The following is a 16,911-nucleotide window of genomic DNA, read 5'->3' as shown; positions in this document are numbered from 1 at the left end:
ATATTTCAGCGCTGATTGTAGTAATGCACGAGTCCTATTACCCATTTTTTTCGGAAAATCCACGGAACCATGAACTCAGAAGTCGTTTAATACAATCAAAAAGAGGGAATAAAGTATGAAACCTTGCTGTATTCATTCAACTTATTCATCCACTCTGTATATTAATCTTAATCACCCGAATACAAAAAACCGACTTGAGAATCAAAAACAATAGCAGAGAACTACTTACAGATTGAGAGAAAAGCTTTTGTACTGAGTAACGAAGTGAATCGACTTTCTCTGATTCTTCTCGATTGTACTGAACACCGTATCGATTCAACATGCTGTATGCTTCCTATAAAATATAAGATAAAGGCTATTATCATATAAAACAGTTTCTGAGGAGTAAACCTAGTTGAGTTTAATAAGAATAAAAGGTGACGCGAGTTCTCATAATAAATGTACTGAAGATCGCAATTTTTTTAAACAGAGTTGAGTCTCTCAATCTCGAACACGTACGGGGAACTGTTAAATTTGTTCGAGTTTTAGGAAATTTCTAGATATGGAGTTTATATGGCATTACTAACTGAAGGAACGAGAAAAATTATAGTCCTTGGCTTGGTTCGAATCAAAGAGACACTCTGTTTTCCTAAATAAGTTAAATAAAGCCAACAAAAGAAAGCCAGCACACCTCAATTGGTAAAATAGACATGTCAATTCGAATCTCATTCTGTCGAATATCTGATAAAGCGGCCATAACGAATCGAACATCATCTAAATCCTTGATAGGATGTGCCAGACGTCGTGAATAATCGGCAACGAATGATACAACATCTTCTAAAATATCTCTATATTTGAAATTCAATGAGCGACCAATGGCCATCTTCCAATTCTGTGCTTCAACTTGGAGAGCGAGTTTAATGGGAGCAGAGTTAAGTTGCAAAGCTTTGTGTCCAACTTTAAAAGAATCTTGCAGGTCTGTGATTTGTTGCTCAAGATCCATATATTTGATTATTTCCGCTTGGAATTCTGAGAGAATTGGATCAGATGCAAGAAATTCCTGAAAGAAATCAATCATATTTTTTATCCTTTCTGGTACTGATGTGAAAAAAAGAAAAAACGCCTACCTATTCATGATTGCCCAAATATATCTTCAAGTACCGTAACTGTAGGATAAGTACATTTATAGACCACCAAGAAAGGCGAAAAAAATTTGAGAAAAAATTGGAAATTTAAGTCCCTTTCAAGGTCACTTTTTCATAAATTTTGGTAAAATTAGAGTCCCACGTAGGGTCTATTTATCGGACCTCAACGGAACACTCCCGTTTGTTGGCAAGGTTAGTACCCGGGGGGGGGGGGCGAAAGTTAGATTATCTTTCACTTCAATGACTATAAGTAATGGTAAACACGGAAGTAAACATAGTTTAAAAAGACCGATTAAACTTGGAAATATCGAGGTTTACCTGAATGACTTCGTCCCGATCACTCTTCCACAAAAACATGAATTGATCGAAAATCTCCAAACATTTGTTGGTGTCCACCTTGGTTGCACTTATTGCTGACGTAAGCATGACTGTTAGCTTAGTAACGTCTTTATGGTCGGCAATGTATTTGTAGTAGTTTTTCGTTTTTGGAATAAACGACCCTGTTTAAAAAAATAAGAAACAACATTTTGTGCAAAATCAAGTTTGTACATCTAAAAACTACTTTTTGATCATAGGAAAAAGGAGATTCTAAAAATTAAATGTTTCATTCTTGATTTGAGACGGCCAAGTTTAGTTGTTGAGTATAAAAGATTTTGGTACCAGAATAAAACCATTGGATAGGAAATGAAAAAGTTTGGTAAGTAGGCATGTTTAAGAACTTTACTACATGATGGATGGTAAAATTCGCCGTTAACAGGGTAACTAGATCTTGACGAACAAAAAACAGCGGCAACTGCTTATATTCAAAATTACATACCGGTTTGTTCAGTTTTCAGTTGGTTCCATTCTTTGACACTACGGCAAACCTCCAGAATACTTTGATAGCCTTTATTTAAAGCATGTTGAATGTCATCGATTGATGGTTGGATGGTCTAAAAATAAGGAAAGAATACCAAATTTATTGATAAGTACTGCTATTATCAGCTATTATCTGGCGGATTCGCAAATCCACTCACACTAAACCTCTGATGTGGCGCATTCCCAGTCGGGTTCAACTATCCTTACGGGTAAACTTGGAAATATTTTGGTTGGACCCGCCAAGCACCGAAAACGAGGGTCAAAGTGCCAAAGATGCTCGATGATATCTCAGAGCTGTTTACGTGGTTACGAATGAGACTTGTGTAGTTTTTGGTACCCAAAAAAGACCTTCATAAAGGCTTCATACTTTAAGTACCAAAATCTACATTAGTCTTATTCTTAACGAAGAAAATTGGCATTAATTTAGAAAAAGCTATATTTAAATCCAATCGCTTTTAATGTACACTAATTTTTTTGCATTTTTCATCCAATGCAATTCTAGACTAGAGTCTACTTTTGGCCGAGCTTTGCTTTTTGATAATTTTTTATGATGCCGAGTCCAGTGAGGTAGACTAGCAGCATTTGACGTGGTCGCCGTTTTGAAAAAAAATGTTTAAAGGTTTTGTTTTTAAATAAGAGTGATAACGTTTGCTTACTCATGAATTTTAATTTACAAGCTTTTTCACATTGGATTATGCTTATATAAGCATAATATAACAATAGCTGGACACTGTCCTGGTATGAAATATGTGTCTGATATGAAACGGGAACACTTATGTAAAAATAAAACCTTTAAAATCCAAATAACAAAAAAGCTACTTGAAGTTGAACAAGCTACATTCTGAATGGACCTACCTGAAGATTGATGTAATAAGACAATTGAAAAATGACAACAATAGTATGAAAATGCAGAATAATACAAGAAAAACACGATTTTTAGAAAGTTCCTGTACCAAAATCAGTTTCATTGAAAATTGAACCATGCTTAATCTTGGACATTCTTATAAATAATGTTTTTGTTTGAAAAAAACAAAGACATAAAACGAAAAAATCCAAGGAAAATCTGCAAAAACGGAAATTTCCGGCATTTTTGGCCGGAAAAATTTTGTTCTCAAAAATCGAACTCGGTCATGTTTGCAGCATTGCGAATACGCATCTTTCTGCAAAAAAAAATCAGAAAAAACAAGGGATGTAAATTCGAGAAAATGTCAAAAAACCGGTTTTTCCGGCATATTTCCGGCCGGAAAAAAATGTGTTCCGAAAATCGGGCTCAGTCACATTTTAGGTATTGTCATTTTGCATCAGTGTGCAAAATTTCAAAAAAAAATATAAAATACAGCTTCAGAAATTCAAGAAACACTGTTTTTCCGGCGAAAATAGGTTGTTCCGGCGATTTTTGAATAGTTCCGGCTTCAAAAATCAATGTTATAGAAAATTGAAACATCCTTGATGGTGGGCATTGCTATTAATAATGTTTTTGAATGAAAAAACAACTAATTTTTAGGAAAGAGTCCAATGAAAATCCAGAAAAACGGCGATTTTCGGCCGGAAAAATTTTTTTCTCAGAAATCGGACTTGGCCATGTTTTGGGCATTGTTAATACGCATCTTTGAGCAGAAAATCAGAAAAAACTAATGATAAAATCTCGAGAAAATGCCAAAAAGCCAGTTTTTCCGGCATATTTCCGGCATTTTCGGCCGGAAAAAAATGTTTGTAAAATCGGGCTCCGTCACATTTTGGGCATTGCCATTTCGCATCATTGTGCCAAAAATCAGAAAAAACTAATGAGCCAATCTTGAGAAAAGCTGGTAACAGACGGACGGACGAACGAACGAACGGACATGGGTTAATTTATAGGACCTCCGAGGTAGGTCCAAAAATATAATTAAATCCAGATTGATATTACGTTTTCCGTAATCGAGTATTTCAATTTGGGAAGGGCTCATAGACTTCCAGACTATATTCTGAACCATATTGTACTATTCTTGAACATTTTGAATTTTATGTCGTGCGTTAAAACTCTAAGTTAGAGCGCTTCCAAATCGTTTGTGGCTATAAGATTTACTGGGAATTTTCCTTTTTTTATCTCAAATATTACGACCTTGATTGTAAAAAAATACCTTAATTCAAAGAAAAACTGTACATCCTTAGAAAGAAGCAATTATTTTGTTTGAATGAAAGTTTGACCGAGTGAAAACAATCGAAACACTGTTTAAAACAAAAGTCCTACATTTGTACATTTTGGGTCATTCGCGTAAAATATCGACTCTTTCGATTGTAAAAGTTTTTTAGGATTCATTTTTACACCCTTAAGAAGACTTGAAACACAAAAGAGGCTTGTTTTAAAGCTAAATAAGTTAGGCCAAACTCGGGGTAAAGGGTCAAGTTTTCTTCTCAAACCAAATTTCTACCTGATTTCTAAGCTTCCTGAAAAAATAAAAAAGGCTTAAGTAAATAAGATTGAAGGTATAACTGACATACTGAGATCAGATTAAGTTTCTCAAAAAACTTTTGTAATCAATTCTTTCTCGACCATAGTTCTGAAACTTCGTTCGAATTCAAAATTGATGGACGGACTACAGATAAAAACTGGCTGATAGTTCAAAATACTTATGGAAAATTGACTTTCCAGCATAGTATCTATGGGGAGTACTTTTTTCCTGGAGGGGGTGACAATTTCCTAGGAAAAATGTACTCCCGGGGGTACATTTGTCCTAGAAAATATGAGAGTGTTAAATTGCGCACCTTCTAATTTTTGCGCGTCTTATAATTTTTTAGGCGTTTCTGATTTAACAAGTGTCTTGAAAAGTTTCTAAATGCCTGTATAATTTGTTGCAAACCCGTTGCGAATGCAAAGAACCAGACACAATGCTTTTTCTTGGTTATTTGAATGGAAAAAATTGGACACATCTTTGGGGGTAAATTTATTGGTTCCAAATTATTGGAAATAATGTGCTAAATTTTAATTTAAAGAATTCAAACGAAATTACAATAATGGTTGTGGATGCAGGAGCAGGAGGGCGAAGCCTTTCGTGCCAGCCCCATTTTCGATTTGAAATCTTCATTTTTAGCCTAAGTTGATGGAAATGAAATGAAATGCACTTTCAAAATCACCACAAAAAAGTTGCAAATTTGGTCTTTTGGGAGAGATTTTGGCCATTGAAGTAAAAAAAATGCCAAAGTTTTCCAGAAACTCACTTTTTTGAGATTTTGACCGTTTTTATGCCATATTTGGTCAACCAGTGAACGAAAATTCAAAGAATTTGCTTAGGTATACTAGATTCTGTCCTCTAGCAAATAAAATTGAAACAGGAGTGATTTGAAGCCGCACCACCGGGTAAATTGCCGTCAGGTCCCCAAAAAAAGAGAAGACTCTCAGCTATCCAACGAGCTATAAACCAACCTCTAATTCCTTCTGGTTCAGGAAATAAAGACGTTTAAATTTGACCTAGCTCATTTTACCAAAAAAGCACCCAAAAAAGAGCCCTGGCGCACAAAGGGTTAAAATATTTTCAATTATTTAAATTTTGTCGCGCTTATAGATAATAAATAATGGTGCATGCAGTTTTGCATATCAAAATTGTAAATTGAAGAATCGAATTTGAACAAATAATAAAATCCTAACTCTGACTAAGTCTGAATCAAAAGATTTCTTCTTATGACATTTTACAAAATCAAAAATCAAAATGGCTAGTCGAAAAAATAACACAAATTACTCGGAACTATTTAGCTCCTTTTAAATACTCTGAATGGTCAAAATAATCTCCTATGTAGTATTCTACCGGTACAAAACCGATTTTCATACATAGTATCCTCTTGTTCCTGCATACCCAACCATTATTGCAATTTCGTTTAAATTTTTTAAATGAAAATTTAGCACATTATTTCCAATAATTTGGAGAAAACTTTTCAAGACAAAATTATAAGGCGCACAAAAATTAGAGCGCGCCAAAAATTAGAAGGCGCGCAAAGGCGCGCAAAAAAGATTAAGGCGCGCAGGGAGCGAAGGCGCGCAATTTAACAGACTCGAAATATGAACTGGGGAGTACTTATTTCCGGGAAATATGTACTGAAGAGTACTTTTTTCCTGTGACACCAGACCACTTAATCGCGCCATCCAGTCTATAAAAATGCTTTAAGTGGACCCCGGGCTGATGTAATTCTAAGCACTATAATCTTTAAAATAAATAATTGAAAAATTCTTAGAAGATGAGGATGAAAAATTAAGAGGAAAAAATGAAATTTTTCTTCTTTAGTGCTGAAAACTTAATCTTTAGTACAGTGGTACTTTGAAGGTTCCTTATTTTAGCGGTATAGTTATTTTACTTCATTGAAGGATCTTTCTCTAGAACTAGAAAGTAGTCGAAAAACCCGATTTTTTGCTCCAACCTGCTCCAACGGTCTACCTTTTAAGATTTATAACTTTCTGTTCCATAATGTCAGAAATGATTGTATGTCTGAAATCAATCAGGAGGCTTCATAGATACCTCTGTACCAAAAATAGAATGTTTGGCAATTAATGCAAAATTAGTAATTCCGGCCACAAGGCTAACCATATAATTTTTAACAATAATTCGTTAAAAAGGACTAAGATCGAGTATAATTAATTGCTATAAAGCAGATGGAAGAGGGAAAATCGATAATCTTTTCGATGAATGCATCTCATTTTTAAAAAGAGCTTTATTTGAGCTCAGTTGTGTTGATCGTTCAGATAAGACAATAATTTTTCTGGTGTTAACAAACTGGTGTTAAAAATGAAGCTGTTTGTATTGGTGCTAGCTCATACAATTGTAAATATGTTTTTCACTGATGCTGTGAATTTTGAAACAATCACTTGTATGGAAAAGACAAGAATTTCCATATTTTTTGACATGAATTTCATCGAATACGGAGAAATTGCTCTTAGTCCTTTAGGTTGGATGAAATTTAGAAATGTAGGTAATGAATTCAGGAATACGCTTCAAATGGTGAAACAGGTACTAAAAAACTCATGCTTTCAAGCTAGAATTTATAACCCACAGATGAAATCTTTTAGCGAAGTCCCCAATTATGCACAATTTGAAAGCACTTTAGAAACTGTGTTAAGAACCATGAAGGGAGGACACACGATTACAGATGTGGAAGACTTTGCCTTGGACATGAAAGAAAAATGTAACACAATTTCTGAAGAGAAGGAAGTTACTTTATTTTTTAGAATGGTGCCGTCCAATTTAGCACATGACCAATTTAAACATATTCCAACAAATGGACCTTGCTCTGTCATCATTGCATTATTTTGCATGCTCTTGTCAGACACATTGGAAGTTCCAGAACTATCCTGGTTACCCATACACAGATTTGTTATTGTTGCAAAAGATGATATTGTTAACAATAACTTTTATTCGCAGTCTCACAGCATGAAAACAATCCGTGATTTGATTTTAAATCCAAATTTCAATCGCTTTCAATACAATAAGGAAACTTTGCTTACAAATTTCCAGTTTCCTTCAACTATGAAAGATCGAAAAATTAATTTATTTTTAAACATTGTCAGCGTCAGCGAGGGTATAATTCCTTCTTTTATATATGGTCATGGGACTTACAACCATAATTGCGAAAGCCCTGGAATAGACATTGATGGTTATCTACAATTAGCAAAACTACTAAAAGAACTGTGGGAAAAAAATGAAGGATGTAAACTTTATATTAGATCTCCATTTAGACTCCCACCATTATTGGAGCTTTTATTCAAAAAAATTGGTCTCTCTCTTGAAATTCCAGAAAAATCACAAACATCCAAAGAAGAATCGTATACTATTGATATAGTGACTCGTTTTACTCATAGAGATTATATAGGGCATAGAGTATATTTTTATTGGAAACCTAGAACATTGGTCATTACATCTATAGATGATTGTGAATTACCGCTGACACGTCCTGACTTTACAAAACAATTCCCTTACGAAATACAAATTTGCCAACAAGATTTATTACTTAGTAAAAATGTCGAGAATTTGTTTCAAATGATTATACGAATGGTAGAGATTGAAGGCTAACCAAACACATGATGCACACATGATAAATAAAAAAATTCCATGCAATCATGTAACTTATAATTTGGAATGATTTCATTAAGATTAAAGATATGTATGTATGTAATAGTTTATTTCAAGTTGACGAACAGGTAGCAATAAAGGCTAATAAAAGTCAACGCTACTTTACAATTTGTAAGGTGATTACAAAAAGCCGATACCGTCAATAAAGGTCCGGCAGTTTCTACACGGGCATGATGTAGGCCTCCACTGCTTAATCTTTTCCTTAAAAATACTAAGATCAACTTATCTCTATACTCATATTCGTTCAATCAATACACAATGAGTTTACTAAATTGCGTGCGTGAGTGGGTAGAAATTTTTGGGTCAAAATATTTTTTGCGTAGTTTAGAAACATTTTTTTGCGTGGGTCGAAATTTTTTTTTTGGTGGGTCAAATTTTTTGCGTGGGTAAGATTTTAGCATGGGTCGATTTTTTTAGACTATTTTCGAATCAGATGTTTTGTATATTATTTTCAAATGTTTTGTATATTTTCGAATGTTTGTTTTTACACTATAAAGTTAGCAATGTTTGGAAAGGATAAATTGAAAAAAAATAGACCGAGGTTTTTAAACAACAAAAAACTTGGAAAACTTTTGTTATGAATTCGGAGATTTTCTTGTAACGTGCGTTTAAAACGTGGAAAACTTCTGTTATGAATTTCTTCCACGTGCGTTAAAAATGTGGAAATTATTTTTTGTGATGAATGTAGAAAACTTCTGTGTGTCAATTGAAAATTTTTTCATGTGATTTTTTTTCTTTTTGACATTTATTTTTTTGGAAATTATGATTGTTTCAAAGTATACGACATTTTTTGCTTTTGCAGCATGCTTTTGGAAATTGTAAAATGGCTTCTGTTAGGGAATTTTTTCCTATCATGTGGATATGATTATGAAAATGTTTCCCAGCATTTATGAGATTTTTTTCCTTTTTTGCATTCTGTTGGAATATTATGAAACTGTTTCCCTGTTTTGACATTTAAAAATAGAAAATTTAAAAAAAAATTATATCTTTTGAATACTAAAACTTTTTACCTTTTCCCAATATTTTATATTTTATACATGAAAGTATGCAAAATATTTTATCTCTTTTGAAAATATAAAATTTCCTTTGGTTTTCTTATTGTAAAATACTCCTTTTTGTCATTCTTTCGTTTCAGAAAATTGCGCTTTTTGGCTAAATATTTCTGGCAACCATAATTTAAAATAAAAATGATGTAATCATTCAGAATCATGCGTATCCAAAATGGGCTTTTGATGTGTTTAACAACACTCTACTCGGCGGTTTAAACAAAAAATCAGGAAACTAGGAATTGAGCTGTGGCATGGCGTAATAACACCTACTCCAATTGCGCTGATAGAGGCTGATAGAGGCAATCGCAGCGAGCGTTAACTTTCGAAAGAAGCGGGCACAGTGAGTGAAAACGGAACGCTCGTCCCGCAACCCCTTTCACATTGATAAGGGCTCTGACCAAAGTCAGAAATTTTTTAAGCGAATTTGAAGATAAAATTTTTGACACTTGACACTTATAACAAAAAATTGCCTTTACAAGTTGTTTTGAGATTTATTCTGTCAAGTGTGATTAAGAATTTAATCGAACTATTTAAAAATTTTCGGAAAAGTTTTCTAAATTGATGTATCAAATATAATGAACAGTTTTTCTACGAAAAATTGGTCAAAAACTGCTATTTTCAAGATTTTGAGACAAGGAAGCTTTTACAAAAAAAAAAGTTCTTCGCAAAAGTATTTTCTTTTTCAACAATTTTTTTCACTGCGATTTTTAAATTTTTAGATTCAGGAATAGTTGGCCTAACAGAAATTAAAAAACATGTTTAGAACACTTTTAGGCTTAGAACTCCAAAAGTTAAGAACACCCTTCAAAATTTTTGGATATTCTTATAAAAAAACGTGTAATTGATCGTATTAAACAATTTTGCTTCTAACAAGTTTGTGCACACGGAGATTTTTTCACGTTTTCACGTATTTTTGCACGTAAAATTTTCTCAAGACCTGTAGATATGGGGAACTTAGCTTACACAGTGTTTTAAGGCTTTAAGTAAAGTTTGCTTACGTTCAAAATGTTTTCAACGTAATAATGTACTGTGTTGAACGTGCTAACCGCACTGGCTCAGTTTCAGTATCTTTTAAATTACTCGTAGGCCCAATTGTAAACATCAACAGAAAATCTTTGATACAACAAAAGTTTTAGCATTGTCTTTGGCTAAACCACGTCCTTGAAATTGAAAATCTTGAAAAAATGAAAAAAAAGCCAAAGGAACAAGTGTGCGAAATTTCAGCCAAATCCGACCATTTTTGAGTTCTCCAGGCTTGCCCAAAGCTTTAGCCACGTTTTGGCAAAAAACTCGTCCCAGCCCCCAAAAATCAAAACTTTCAAAAAATGAAAAAAATACCCCCATATGGGAGGAACAGGTGTGCAAAATTTCAGCCAAATTCGACCATTTTCCAGGTCTCAAGCCTGTCCCAAAGCTTAAGCCTCTTTTTAGCGAAAAAGTCGCGACCACGCCCCTAGAAATGAAAAAAAACACCCCCAAATATTCACCCAAGGAACAAGGGTGCAAAGTTTCAATCAAATCAGACCATTTTTGAAGTCTCCAGCCTTCCCCAAAGATTTGAGGTGACATACAGACATACATACATTCAGACACAGACATTTTTAGATTCTAGCTCAACTGAAGTTGAGAATGAAGACCTGAATTCACTACTTACTACATTAGGGATGGAAAGGACGACATCTGCTTTGAAAAACGGTGCAAGAGTATCTGGATGGTCTTTGCCACTCTTCTTGGAATAATACGATTTACCGTAACGATGACCACTTGACCTGAAAATCAAAAAGGCAAAGTAAGTAGACTTAATTTTATCATTTTTTAGGGCTGGGCTTGATGGTTTCAAACTTTATCGACGCAAAAAGGATCATATAATTTTTTGTCACGAAAAGTCATGCGATGCACTTTCCTACCAATCAGATTTAATCGCAGCAAGAAGAAAACAAACACTATGGTTTAACTTATTAAATAGTTTGGTTTCTTGTAGTCTAGCAAGCTAGACGACTAATTCAGACATATTAGAAATAAAGCAAAAAAGTAAATTTTAGTCGTCTAGAAACCTTTGTGCACTAACTCCAAACAAAAAAAAAGTGTCAATATCTCAATTAAAATTTTTTCCCGCTCAAAAAAAATTCTTGAAAATGAAATGTGTGTGGATTTAGTCGCGCGGCTGAGGTCGAAAAAAGTGGCTAGAAAATGATTTTCGTGATACACCTCTTAGATTCCACTTTTTTCGATGGAGACTCTCGAATTAGTATATGTAGATTCCAAAATCAAAAAGTTTCCACGATATTATCGTGCAAGTAACGAGTAAATGGCGATTTTTTGCATTTCCAGGCAAAATTGCAAGGCCTGGAAATTCATGATTTTTGGGGGGTCTTCAAATTAAAAAAAGACCTATATCACACGATAGAGCTCTTCAAACTGAGCAAAAAAGTGTATTACATCAAAGTCCCAACTTCTCTAGATCAAAAGTTATGGGTCTATTTGTGGTCAAAAAGGTGTTTAATTTTGCATAAATTAATGCAGATTGTGGGGAAATTCCCTGTTTTCCATCAGTTTTTCACCACAAATAGGCCAATAAATTTTGATCTAGAGAAGTTGGGACTTTGGTGTAATACACTTTTTTTGCTCAGTTTGAAGAGCTCTATCATGTGATATAGGTTTTTTTTAAATTTGAAGACCCCCCAAAAATCATGAATTTCCAGGCCTTGCAATTTTGCCTGGAAACGCAAAAAATCGCCAATTACTCGTTACTTGCACGATAATATCGTGGAAACTTTTTTGATTTGTAATCTACACATACTAATTCGCGAGTTTCCGTTGTTTTTTTTGGAATCTAAAAGATGTATCACGAAATGAAACGTTTTTCGACCTCAGCCGCGCGACTAATTTGTGTGTTAAAAATGTTTCATTTGAGTTGATTTTATTTTGAGAGTTTGTTGTTGCTTAATAAATTGTTTTCTCGCTACGCAAGTTTCTGCGTAGCTAGGCCCGGTATCTATAAGGCTGGAACACCAAATTCTTCCAGTCGTTTATAAAACTAAATCCCGTATCATTATTTGTGTTTATTATTAGTATTAAATGCATTATAAACGACTCCAGTCTAGGTTTCTTGAACACTTAAACTACAGTTGACCGTGTCGTTTTATGAGTTTTTCGTTGATTGTAACTTTCAATATTATCAAATAATGGAGAGTATCGAATAGTAGAACTTTGAAAAAGAGAGCGTGAACTAAGAAATTCTATGCTTTCTCTGATTCTGACGTCACTCTGTGGCAAAGAATGACACAAATCGGTACAAAAGTACTTACCCTTGGAAGACACGCCTTTTGAGCATATCAAGGGAGTTTCGGACACACTTTAACAGAGCATCCACCATTTTATGAGAGAAGAAATTAATCAATTCTTGTCCCTCCTCTTCAAGTTCAGCATCTTGAATCTTCATTCGTTCATTCCATGCCACCTGTCGAGGAAAGGAAAAAGGTTAGACTTTTTAAAGGGATAATCAGATGATCTTTAGGCTGCTGGTTATTTACATGGACCTCTAACTCTTTTACCCGAACTATTAAGTATAAGAAGGCAAAAGAATTTCAACTTGAGAACAGAAGGACCCAAAGACTTCAAAATGTCATATCTCGACATAAATTTGACCATGGAAGATTTTGATGCCGTTATTTTTTGACAAAAATTAGCTTTTGAAATAAGTTCATAATGAACAGGCTTTGACATATTCGGTTTGTTTAAAAATAGTCGTACGTGCACAACGAACTAGGCACAATAGGCCCGATTGTAGGAAAAAAAACGAAAGATTAGTACCCCGGACCCGAAAATCAAAATTAAAAAAAAAATAAAAAAGCACCCCCAGATTTCAGAGGGGTCATTGTAAGCACAATATTCACAAGCGAAATTTTTTAATCTTGATTAAAGCTCGTACCAGTTCAGTAGATTCAGTTTGATCCTGTTTCATGGTTGGTCTTGAGCCTTCTTTTACCTTCTCATAACTAGTTTTGAAGACATCCAACATGTTACCAACTGCTTGTTCGATTCGTAAACTGGTCGCTTCAACAGTGATGGCAGCTGCTGCTGAAATTTCCTAAAAAAACGCAAAACGTATGGATTTCAGAGCATAAAATTTCTTTACGTCAAATGTCTTTATCCTTACCAGCGCGCAAAATTTTTGAAAAAATGTGAAAATTTCCAATTTTTTGAAATCCAAAAGTTCAAACTGGACAAAGAAGGTTGTAACTTGAGAGTTAGACAATGGTTTAGACTAGAGTCTACTTTTGGCTGAACTTTGCTTTTTGATATCTTTTTATGACGCTGAGTCCAGTGAAGTAGACTAGGAGCATTTGGCGAGGTTGCCATTTTGAAAAAAAAATGTTTAGAATCCAAATAACAAAAAAGCTACTTGAAGTTGAAAAATATACTTAAGAATGAGAAAAAAGCATTGATAACAGATTTTGAATCCCTTATTTTCAAATAAAAACATTGCTGCATTCTTTTTTTACCTGGCAAAAACAACGAAAATCTGGCGGACTGTTTTACAGTCCGCCTAAGCAAAAGCATATTACCATATACTACCAGGCCACTTAATCGCGCTATCCAGTCTATAAAAAAAGCTTTAAGTGGACCCCGGGCTAGACAATGGTTTTGGTACCATTAGCCTGAAGTCTGGTACTCAGTTTATTGGGATATTTAGAACGTGTATACACGCCACTCGGGTTTGAATGGTTAAATATAATCTTTTGAGGATTCTCTAACCCTGATGATTAGAAAATACGTAGACAAAGATTCCTTTGGTTGAATTTGTTCACCTTAAAGAAGACTAAACATTGAAGGGAAAAGGTGAATTGAGAAAAAAAGAAGCAAATTGACTTACGGCGGTTCGTTTCTCGAAATGTTCGACAGTCCACGGTTCATCACCAGGCACCTCACATAGATTGGTAGTGATAATCTCATGAAGTAATGAATCGATTCTTGCGTCTCTTATATCCATCACCTAAAGATGACAATAAAAAAGAACAATAAAGATGAACAATAAAGATGACCATAAAAATGAACGATGAATATGAATATGACAATGAACATTTTATCATTACTGTATAAATTGTGAAACGAAGGGGGTGTTTATAAACAGTTTGGACATATGACTTTGGTCTTCACATATTTATCCTTTGATCTTACTCAGTTTGTTAGCGCATTGATTCTACCGTTGAATTCTTTCAATTTGGTCAGCGTTACGGACCGACCCATGTATCCGTCGTACTTCCTGAATCACACCTTATCAATCTATAGTTGCGAAGCTGGATTCGGCGTTAAAATGTATACAGATTTCAACAAAATTAAAAACCAGCTTAATATACCATACAATCAATTCGAGAACAATGTACGACAGACCCTATAGTATCTGCTATGTGTTTTTTTATTACTTCCAATCATCCAGCAGATTGTTTCAAAGAATTGTTCATCGACATACATAATCAAACAGCAGTCGATAAAGCTTTAATTTTTCAAGATGTCACACTCAGAGATTATATTGACAAAAGCACCAGAATGGCTCATCATTATTGTTGCTGCTATTCTTAATATGGCTTTAAGTCTCTTATATTTTCTCATGTCAGAAGAAGTCGCTATAGAAGTTAAATATTTTGACGACTCCTAAGCAAAGAATTATACTGCAGTAACAATATTATGATATACGTTCAGTTAGTCATAAGAGCTGTATTTTCCATTTGTAATGGAGGAATCCAGAGATTCCGTTCTCGAAAACTACCTGCCCGCTTCAAAGGGCAAATTTTACTCAATGGCAAGATTAACCAAAAGTAGACATTTTCAATTTCTTTTCTTTCGGGGATTAGTCTATAGTACTTACTAAACTCGAAAATTTTAAGGTGAGGTTATTTAAAAATATTTTTCTCTTCTTTTGAAGAAGATCTAACCTGTTTATTTAGTAATTCAAGGTCATTCAAATGATCGTGAACGTCTTTGATATAATCTTGAATCTTCAACGAATTCCAGCTAAGCATAGTTAAACCCGGTGCGATTCTCGCTTCGACCTAGAAAAGGAGGGGAATGTTAAAAAAGTAAAAAGTAAAAAATAAGACAGCCTGGGCAGGGATCGAATTAGCGTATCGCATTTCGTAATTTACGATGTGTTTTTCGATTACTTACACGCTAAAAATTAATCCATTTCAAAATGCAAAAATCATGCTTGCCAAAAAAGTGCGATGCATTTTTATATGCTTATTTCGATCCATGCTGGGTAATTAATTAATTCAAATAGAAATGCTGTAACTCAAGTGTCAAGCTAATGCATGTGTTTGACCTAGCTCTAGACAATTAAACCAGAGAGGAAGTTTTGAGTTCAACAAAATATATAATTACCTTGTTGAGATGGGGCTTTAACATGGGTAAAAACATTGCTGGGATAAGTTCTTGTACTCTTTCGCGCTCTTCAATCATAACCTAAAAGGAGAAAGATACTCTAACGTAAAATCGAATAATGACTTTACACCACCGATATCTTATATAGAACACTAAGATAGAGCTACTCTGTATTTCTCCAGGAACGGCAGTTACAGCAAAATAACCATAATCTTTGATGAAGTAGACCTAGTTTAGTACCGGCAATTTGTTCAACTTAAACAAACAACCCGAAACGAGGACGCGGGAGAATGGTTTTGATCGATTAAATTGCCGGCACTGAACTGTGGCCTACTTTCATTGAAGATAGCGGATTATTTTGCTTCAGCTAGAGACAAAATAGCTCTATCTAGTGTTTTATATTCAGTAAGATATCTATGCTTAAGGCGCGTTCTTCATATTTGATGATTCATTTGAGAACAACAATGCAATGTTTTTTGCAAGTTTGGCATTTTTTAGCAATACTATACAGACCTCAATGAAGCCTAGCAGACTGGCTTTAAATTCAATTATATGATAAAACGAGTGATATTTCACCTTCAGTTTATGTTGGTACTCTTTCAACTGATCTTGTCGTTGGTAGATTATTTTGGCTGGTTCTGGAATGTCCAGTTCCATCTTCAACATGCAGTCAGTTTCACGGATAATTTGTGTGATGGATGGATCGAAATTCACCATCAATTGACCGGTCTTCTTGTTACGCACCAGTAAAGAGACTTGCAGGCCTGGCGGATCGAAAGAAAATTTAAAGGCAACTGAATTTTACAGTTTATGCTCCTGCTGTCATTGCCCAAAAACGCAGGATTTTGAGTTTTGCCAAAATCTTTCGGATGGCACTATACCGCTTGGAAAGTTTATGTAGCAGCTAATGAAATTTTCAATATCGAAATTCAGCAACATAACAATGATACCACGAGAAATCCAATAATAAAATAATGTTGCTAGCTGTTTAAAACTATGAGAAAAAAATACCGTATGCAATCTCACTATTCTTGCATTTATTTAAGATCATGACCACTGGGCAATCAGCATCATAATATAACCTTAGTAATACCTGTTTTGATGGCAGAAACATCTTCACACCACGCGTCAAAGTAGAGCATTTCAAATTGCAAAATAATTTGAGCACATTTATTGAACTGGTGAATAATCTTATTATGTTCTTTCTTTCGAATTGTTGCCAATCGTTTTTCGAAGTAGTTCATAGGGTCACGGATGCGACGTGTCAATTGGCGCGCCCAAGCAATTTTACCAGCGATGGGTGGTAGATTTCTTGGTGTGGGCGGGTCTTCTTTGCATTTGTCGTAAAGCTTGACAGAGAAAAGTTAGGGAAAATTTAGTGTATGAGCGTATGCCATGGTGGGA

The 16,911-nt window shown here is 34.4% G+C and overlaps 1 protein-coding gene across 2 annotated transcripts in view; it reads right to left on the bottom strand.

Annotated features, from left to right (window-relative positions):
• The window catches only part of LOC136806799 (dynein axonemal heavy chain 8-like), a 98,129-nt gene that overhangs the window by 62,459 nt on the left and 18,759 nt on the right, over positions 1-16,911 (bottom strand). For both annotated transcript variants that reach the window (XR_010846612.1, XM_067063376.1), the window contains exons 13-24: positions 16,601-16,856; positions 16,084-16,271; positions 15,508-15,588; positions 15,063-15,179; positions 14,003-14,122; positions 13,058-13,216; positions 12,435-12,586; positions 10,781-10,895; positions 1,942-2,056; positions 1,443-1,624; positions 671-1,039; positions 230-334 (exon numbers count right to left, since the gene is read on the bottom strand). Coding sequence is in view for 1 of the 2 variants with exons in the window: in XM_067063376.1 (XP_066919477.1) it covers positions 230-334; positions 671-1,039; positions 1,443-1,624; positions 1,942-2,056; positions 10,781-10,895; positions 12,435-12,586; positions 13,058-13,216; positions 14,003-14,122; positions 15,063-15,179; positions 15,508-15,588; positions 16,084-16,271; positions 16,601-16,856 (1,959 nt within the window). In the remaining variant the exon portion in view is untranslated. The remainder of the gene's footprint in view (positions 1-229; positions 335-670; positions 1,040-1,442; positions 1,625-1,941; positions 2,057-10,780; positions 10,896-12,434; positions 12,587-13,057; positions 13,217-14,002; positions 14,123-15,062; positions 15,180-15,507; positions 15,589-16,083; positions 16,272-16,600; positions 16,857-16,911) is intronic.

This window comes from Clytia hemisphaerica, unplaced genomic scaffold (genome assembly GCF_902728285.1).
Source record: "Clytia hemisphaerica strain Z4C2 unplaced genomic scaffold, Clytia hemisphaerica genome assembly, whole genome shotgun sequence".
In the NCBI taxonomy this organism is placed as follows: Eukaryota; Metazoa; Cnidaria; class Hydrozoa; order Leptothecata; family Clytiidae; genus Clytia; species Clytia hemisphaerica.
Note: the sequence above shows the minus strand (reverse complement) of the source record. Positions and strands in the feature narration are given on the sequence as shown.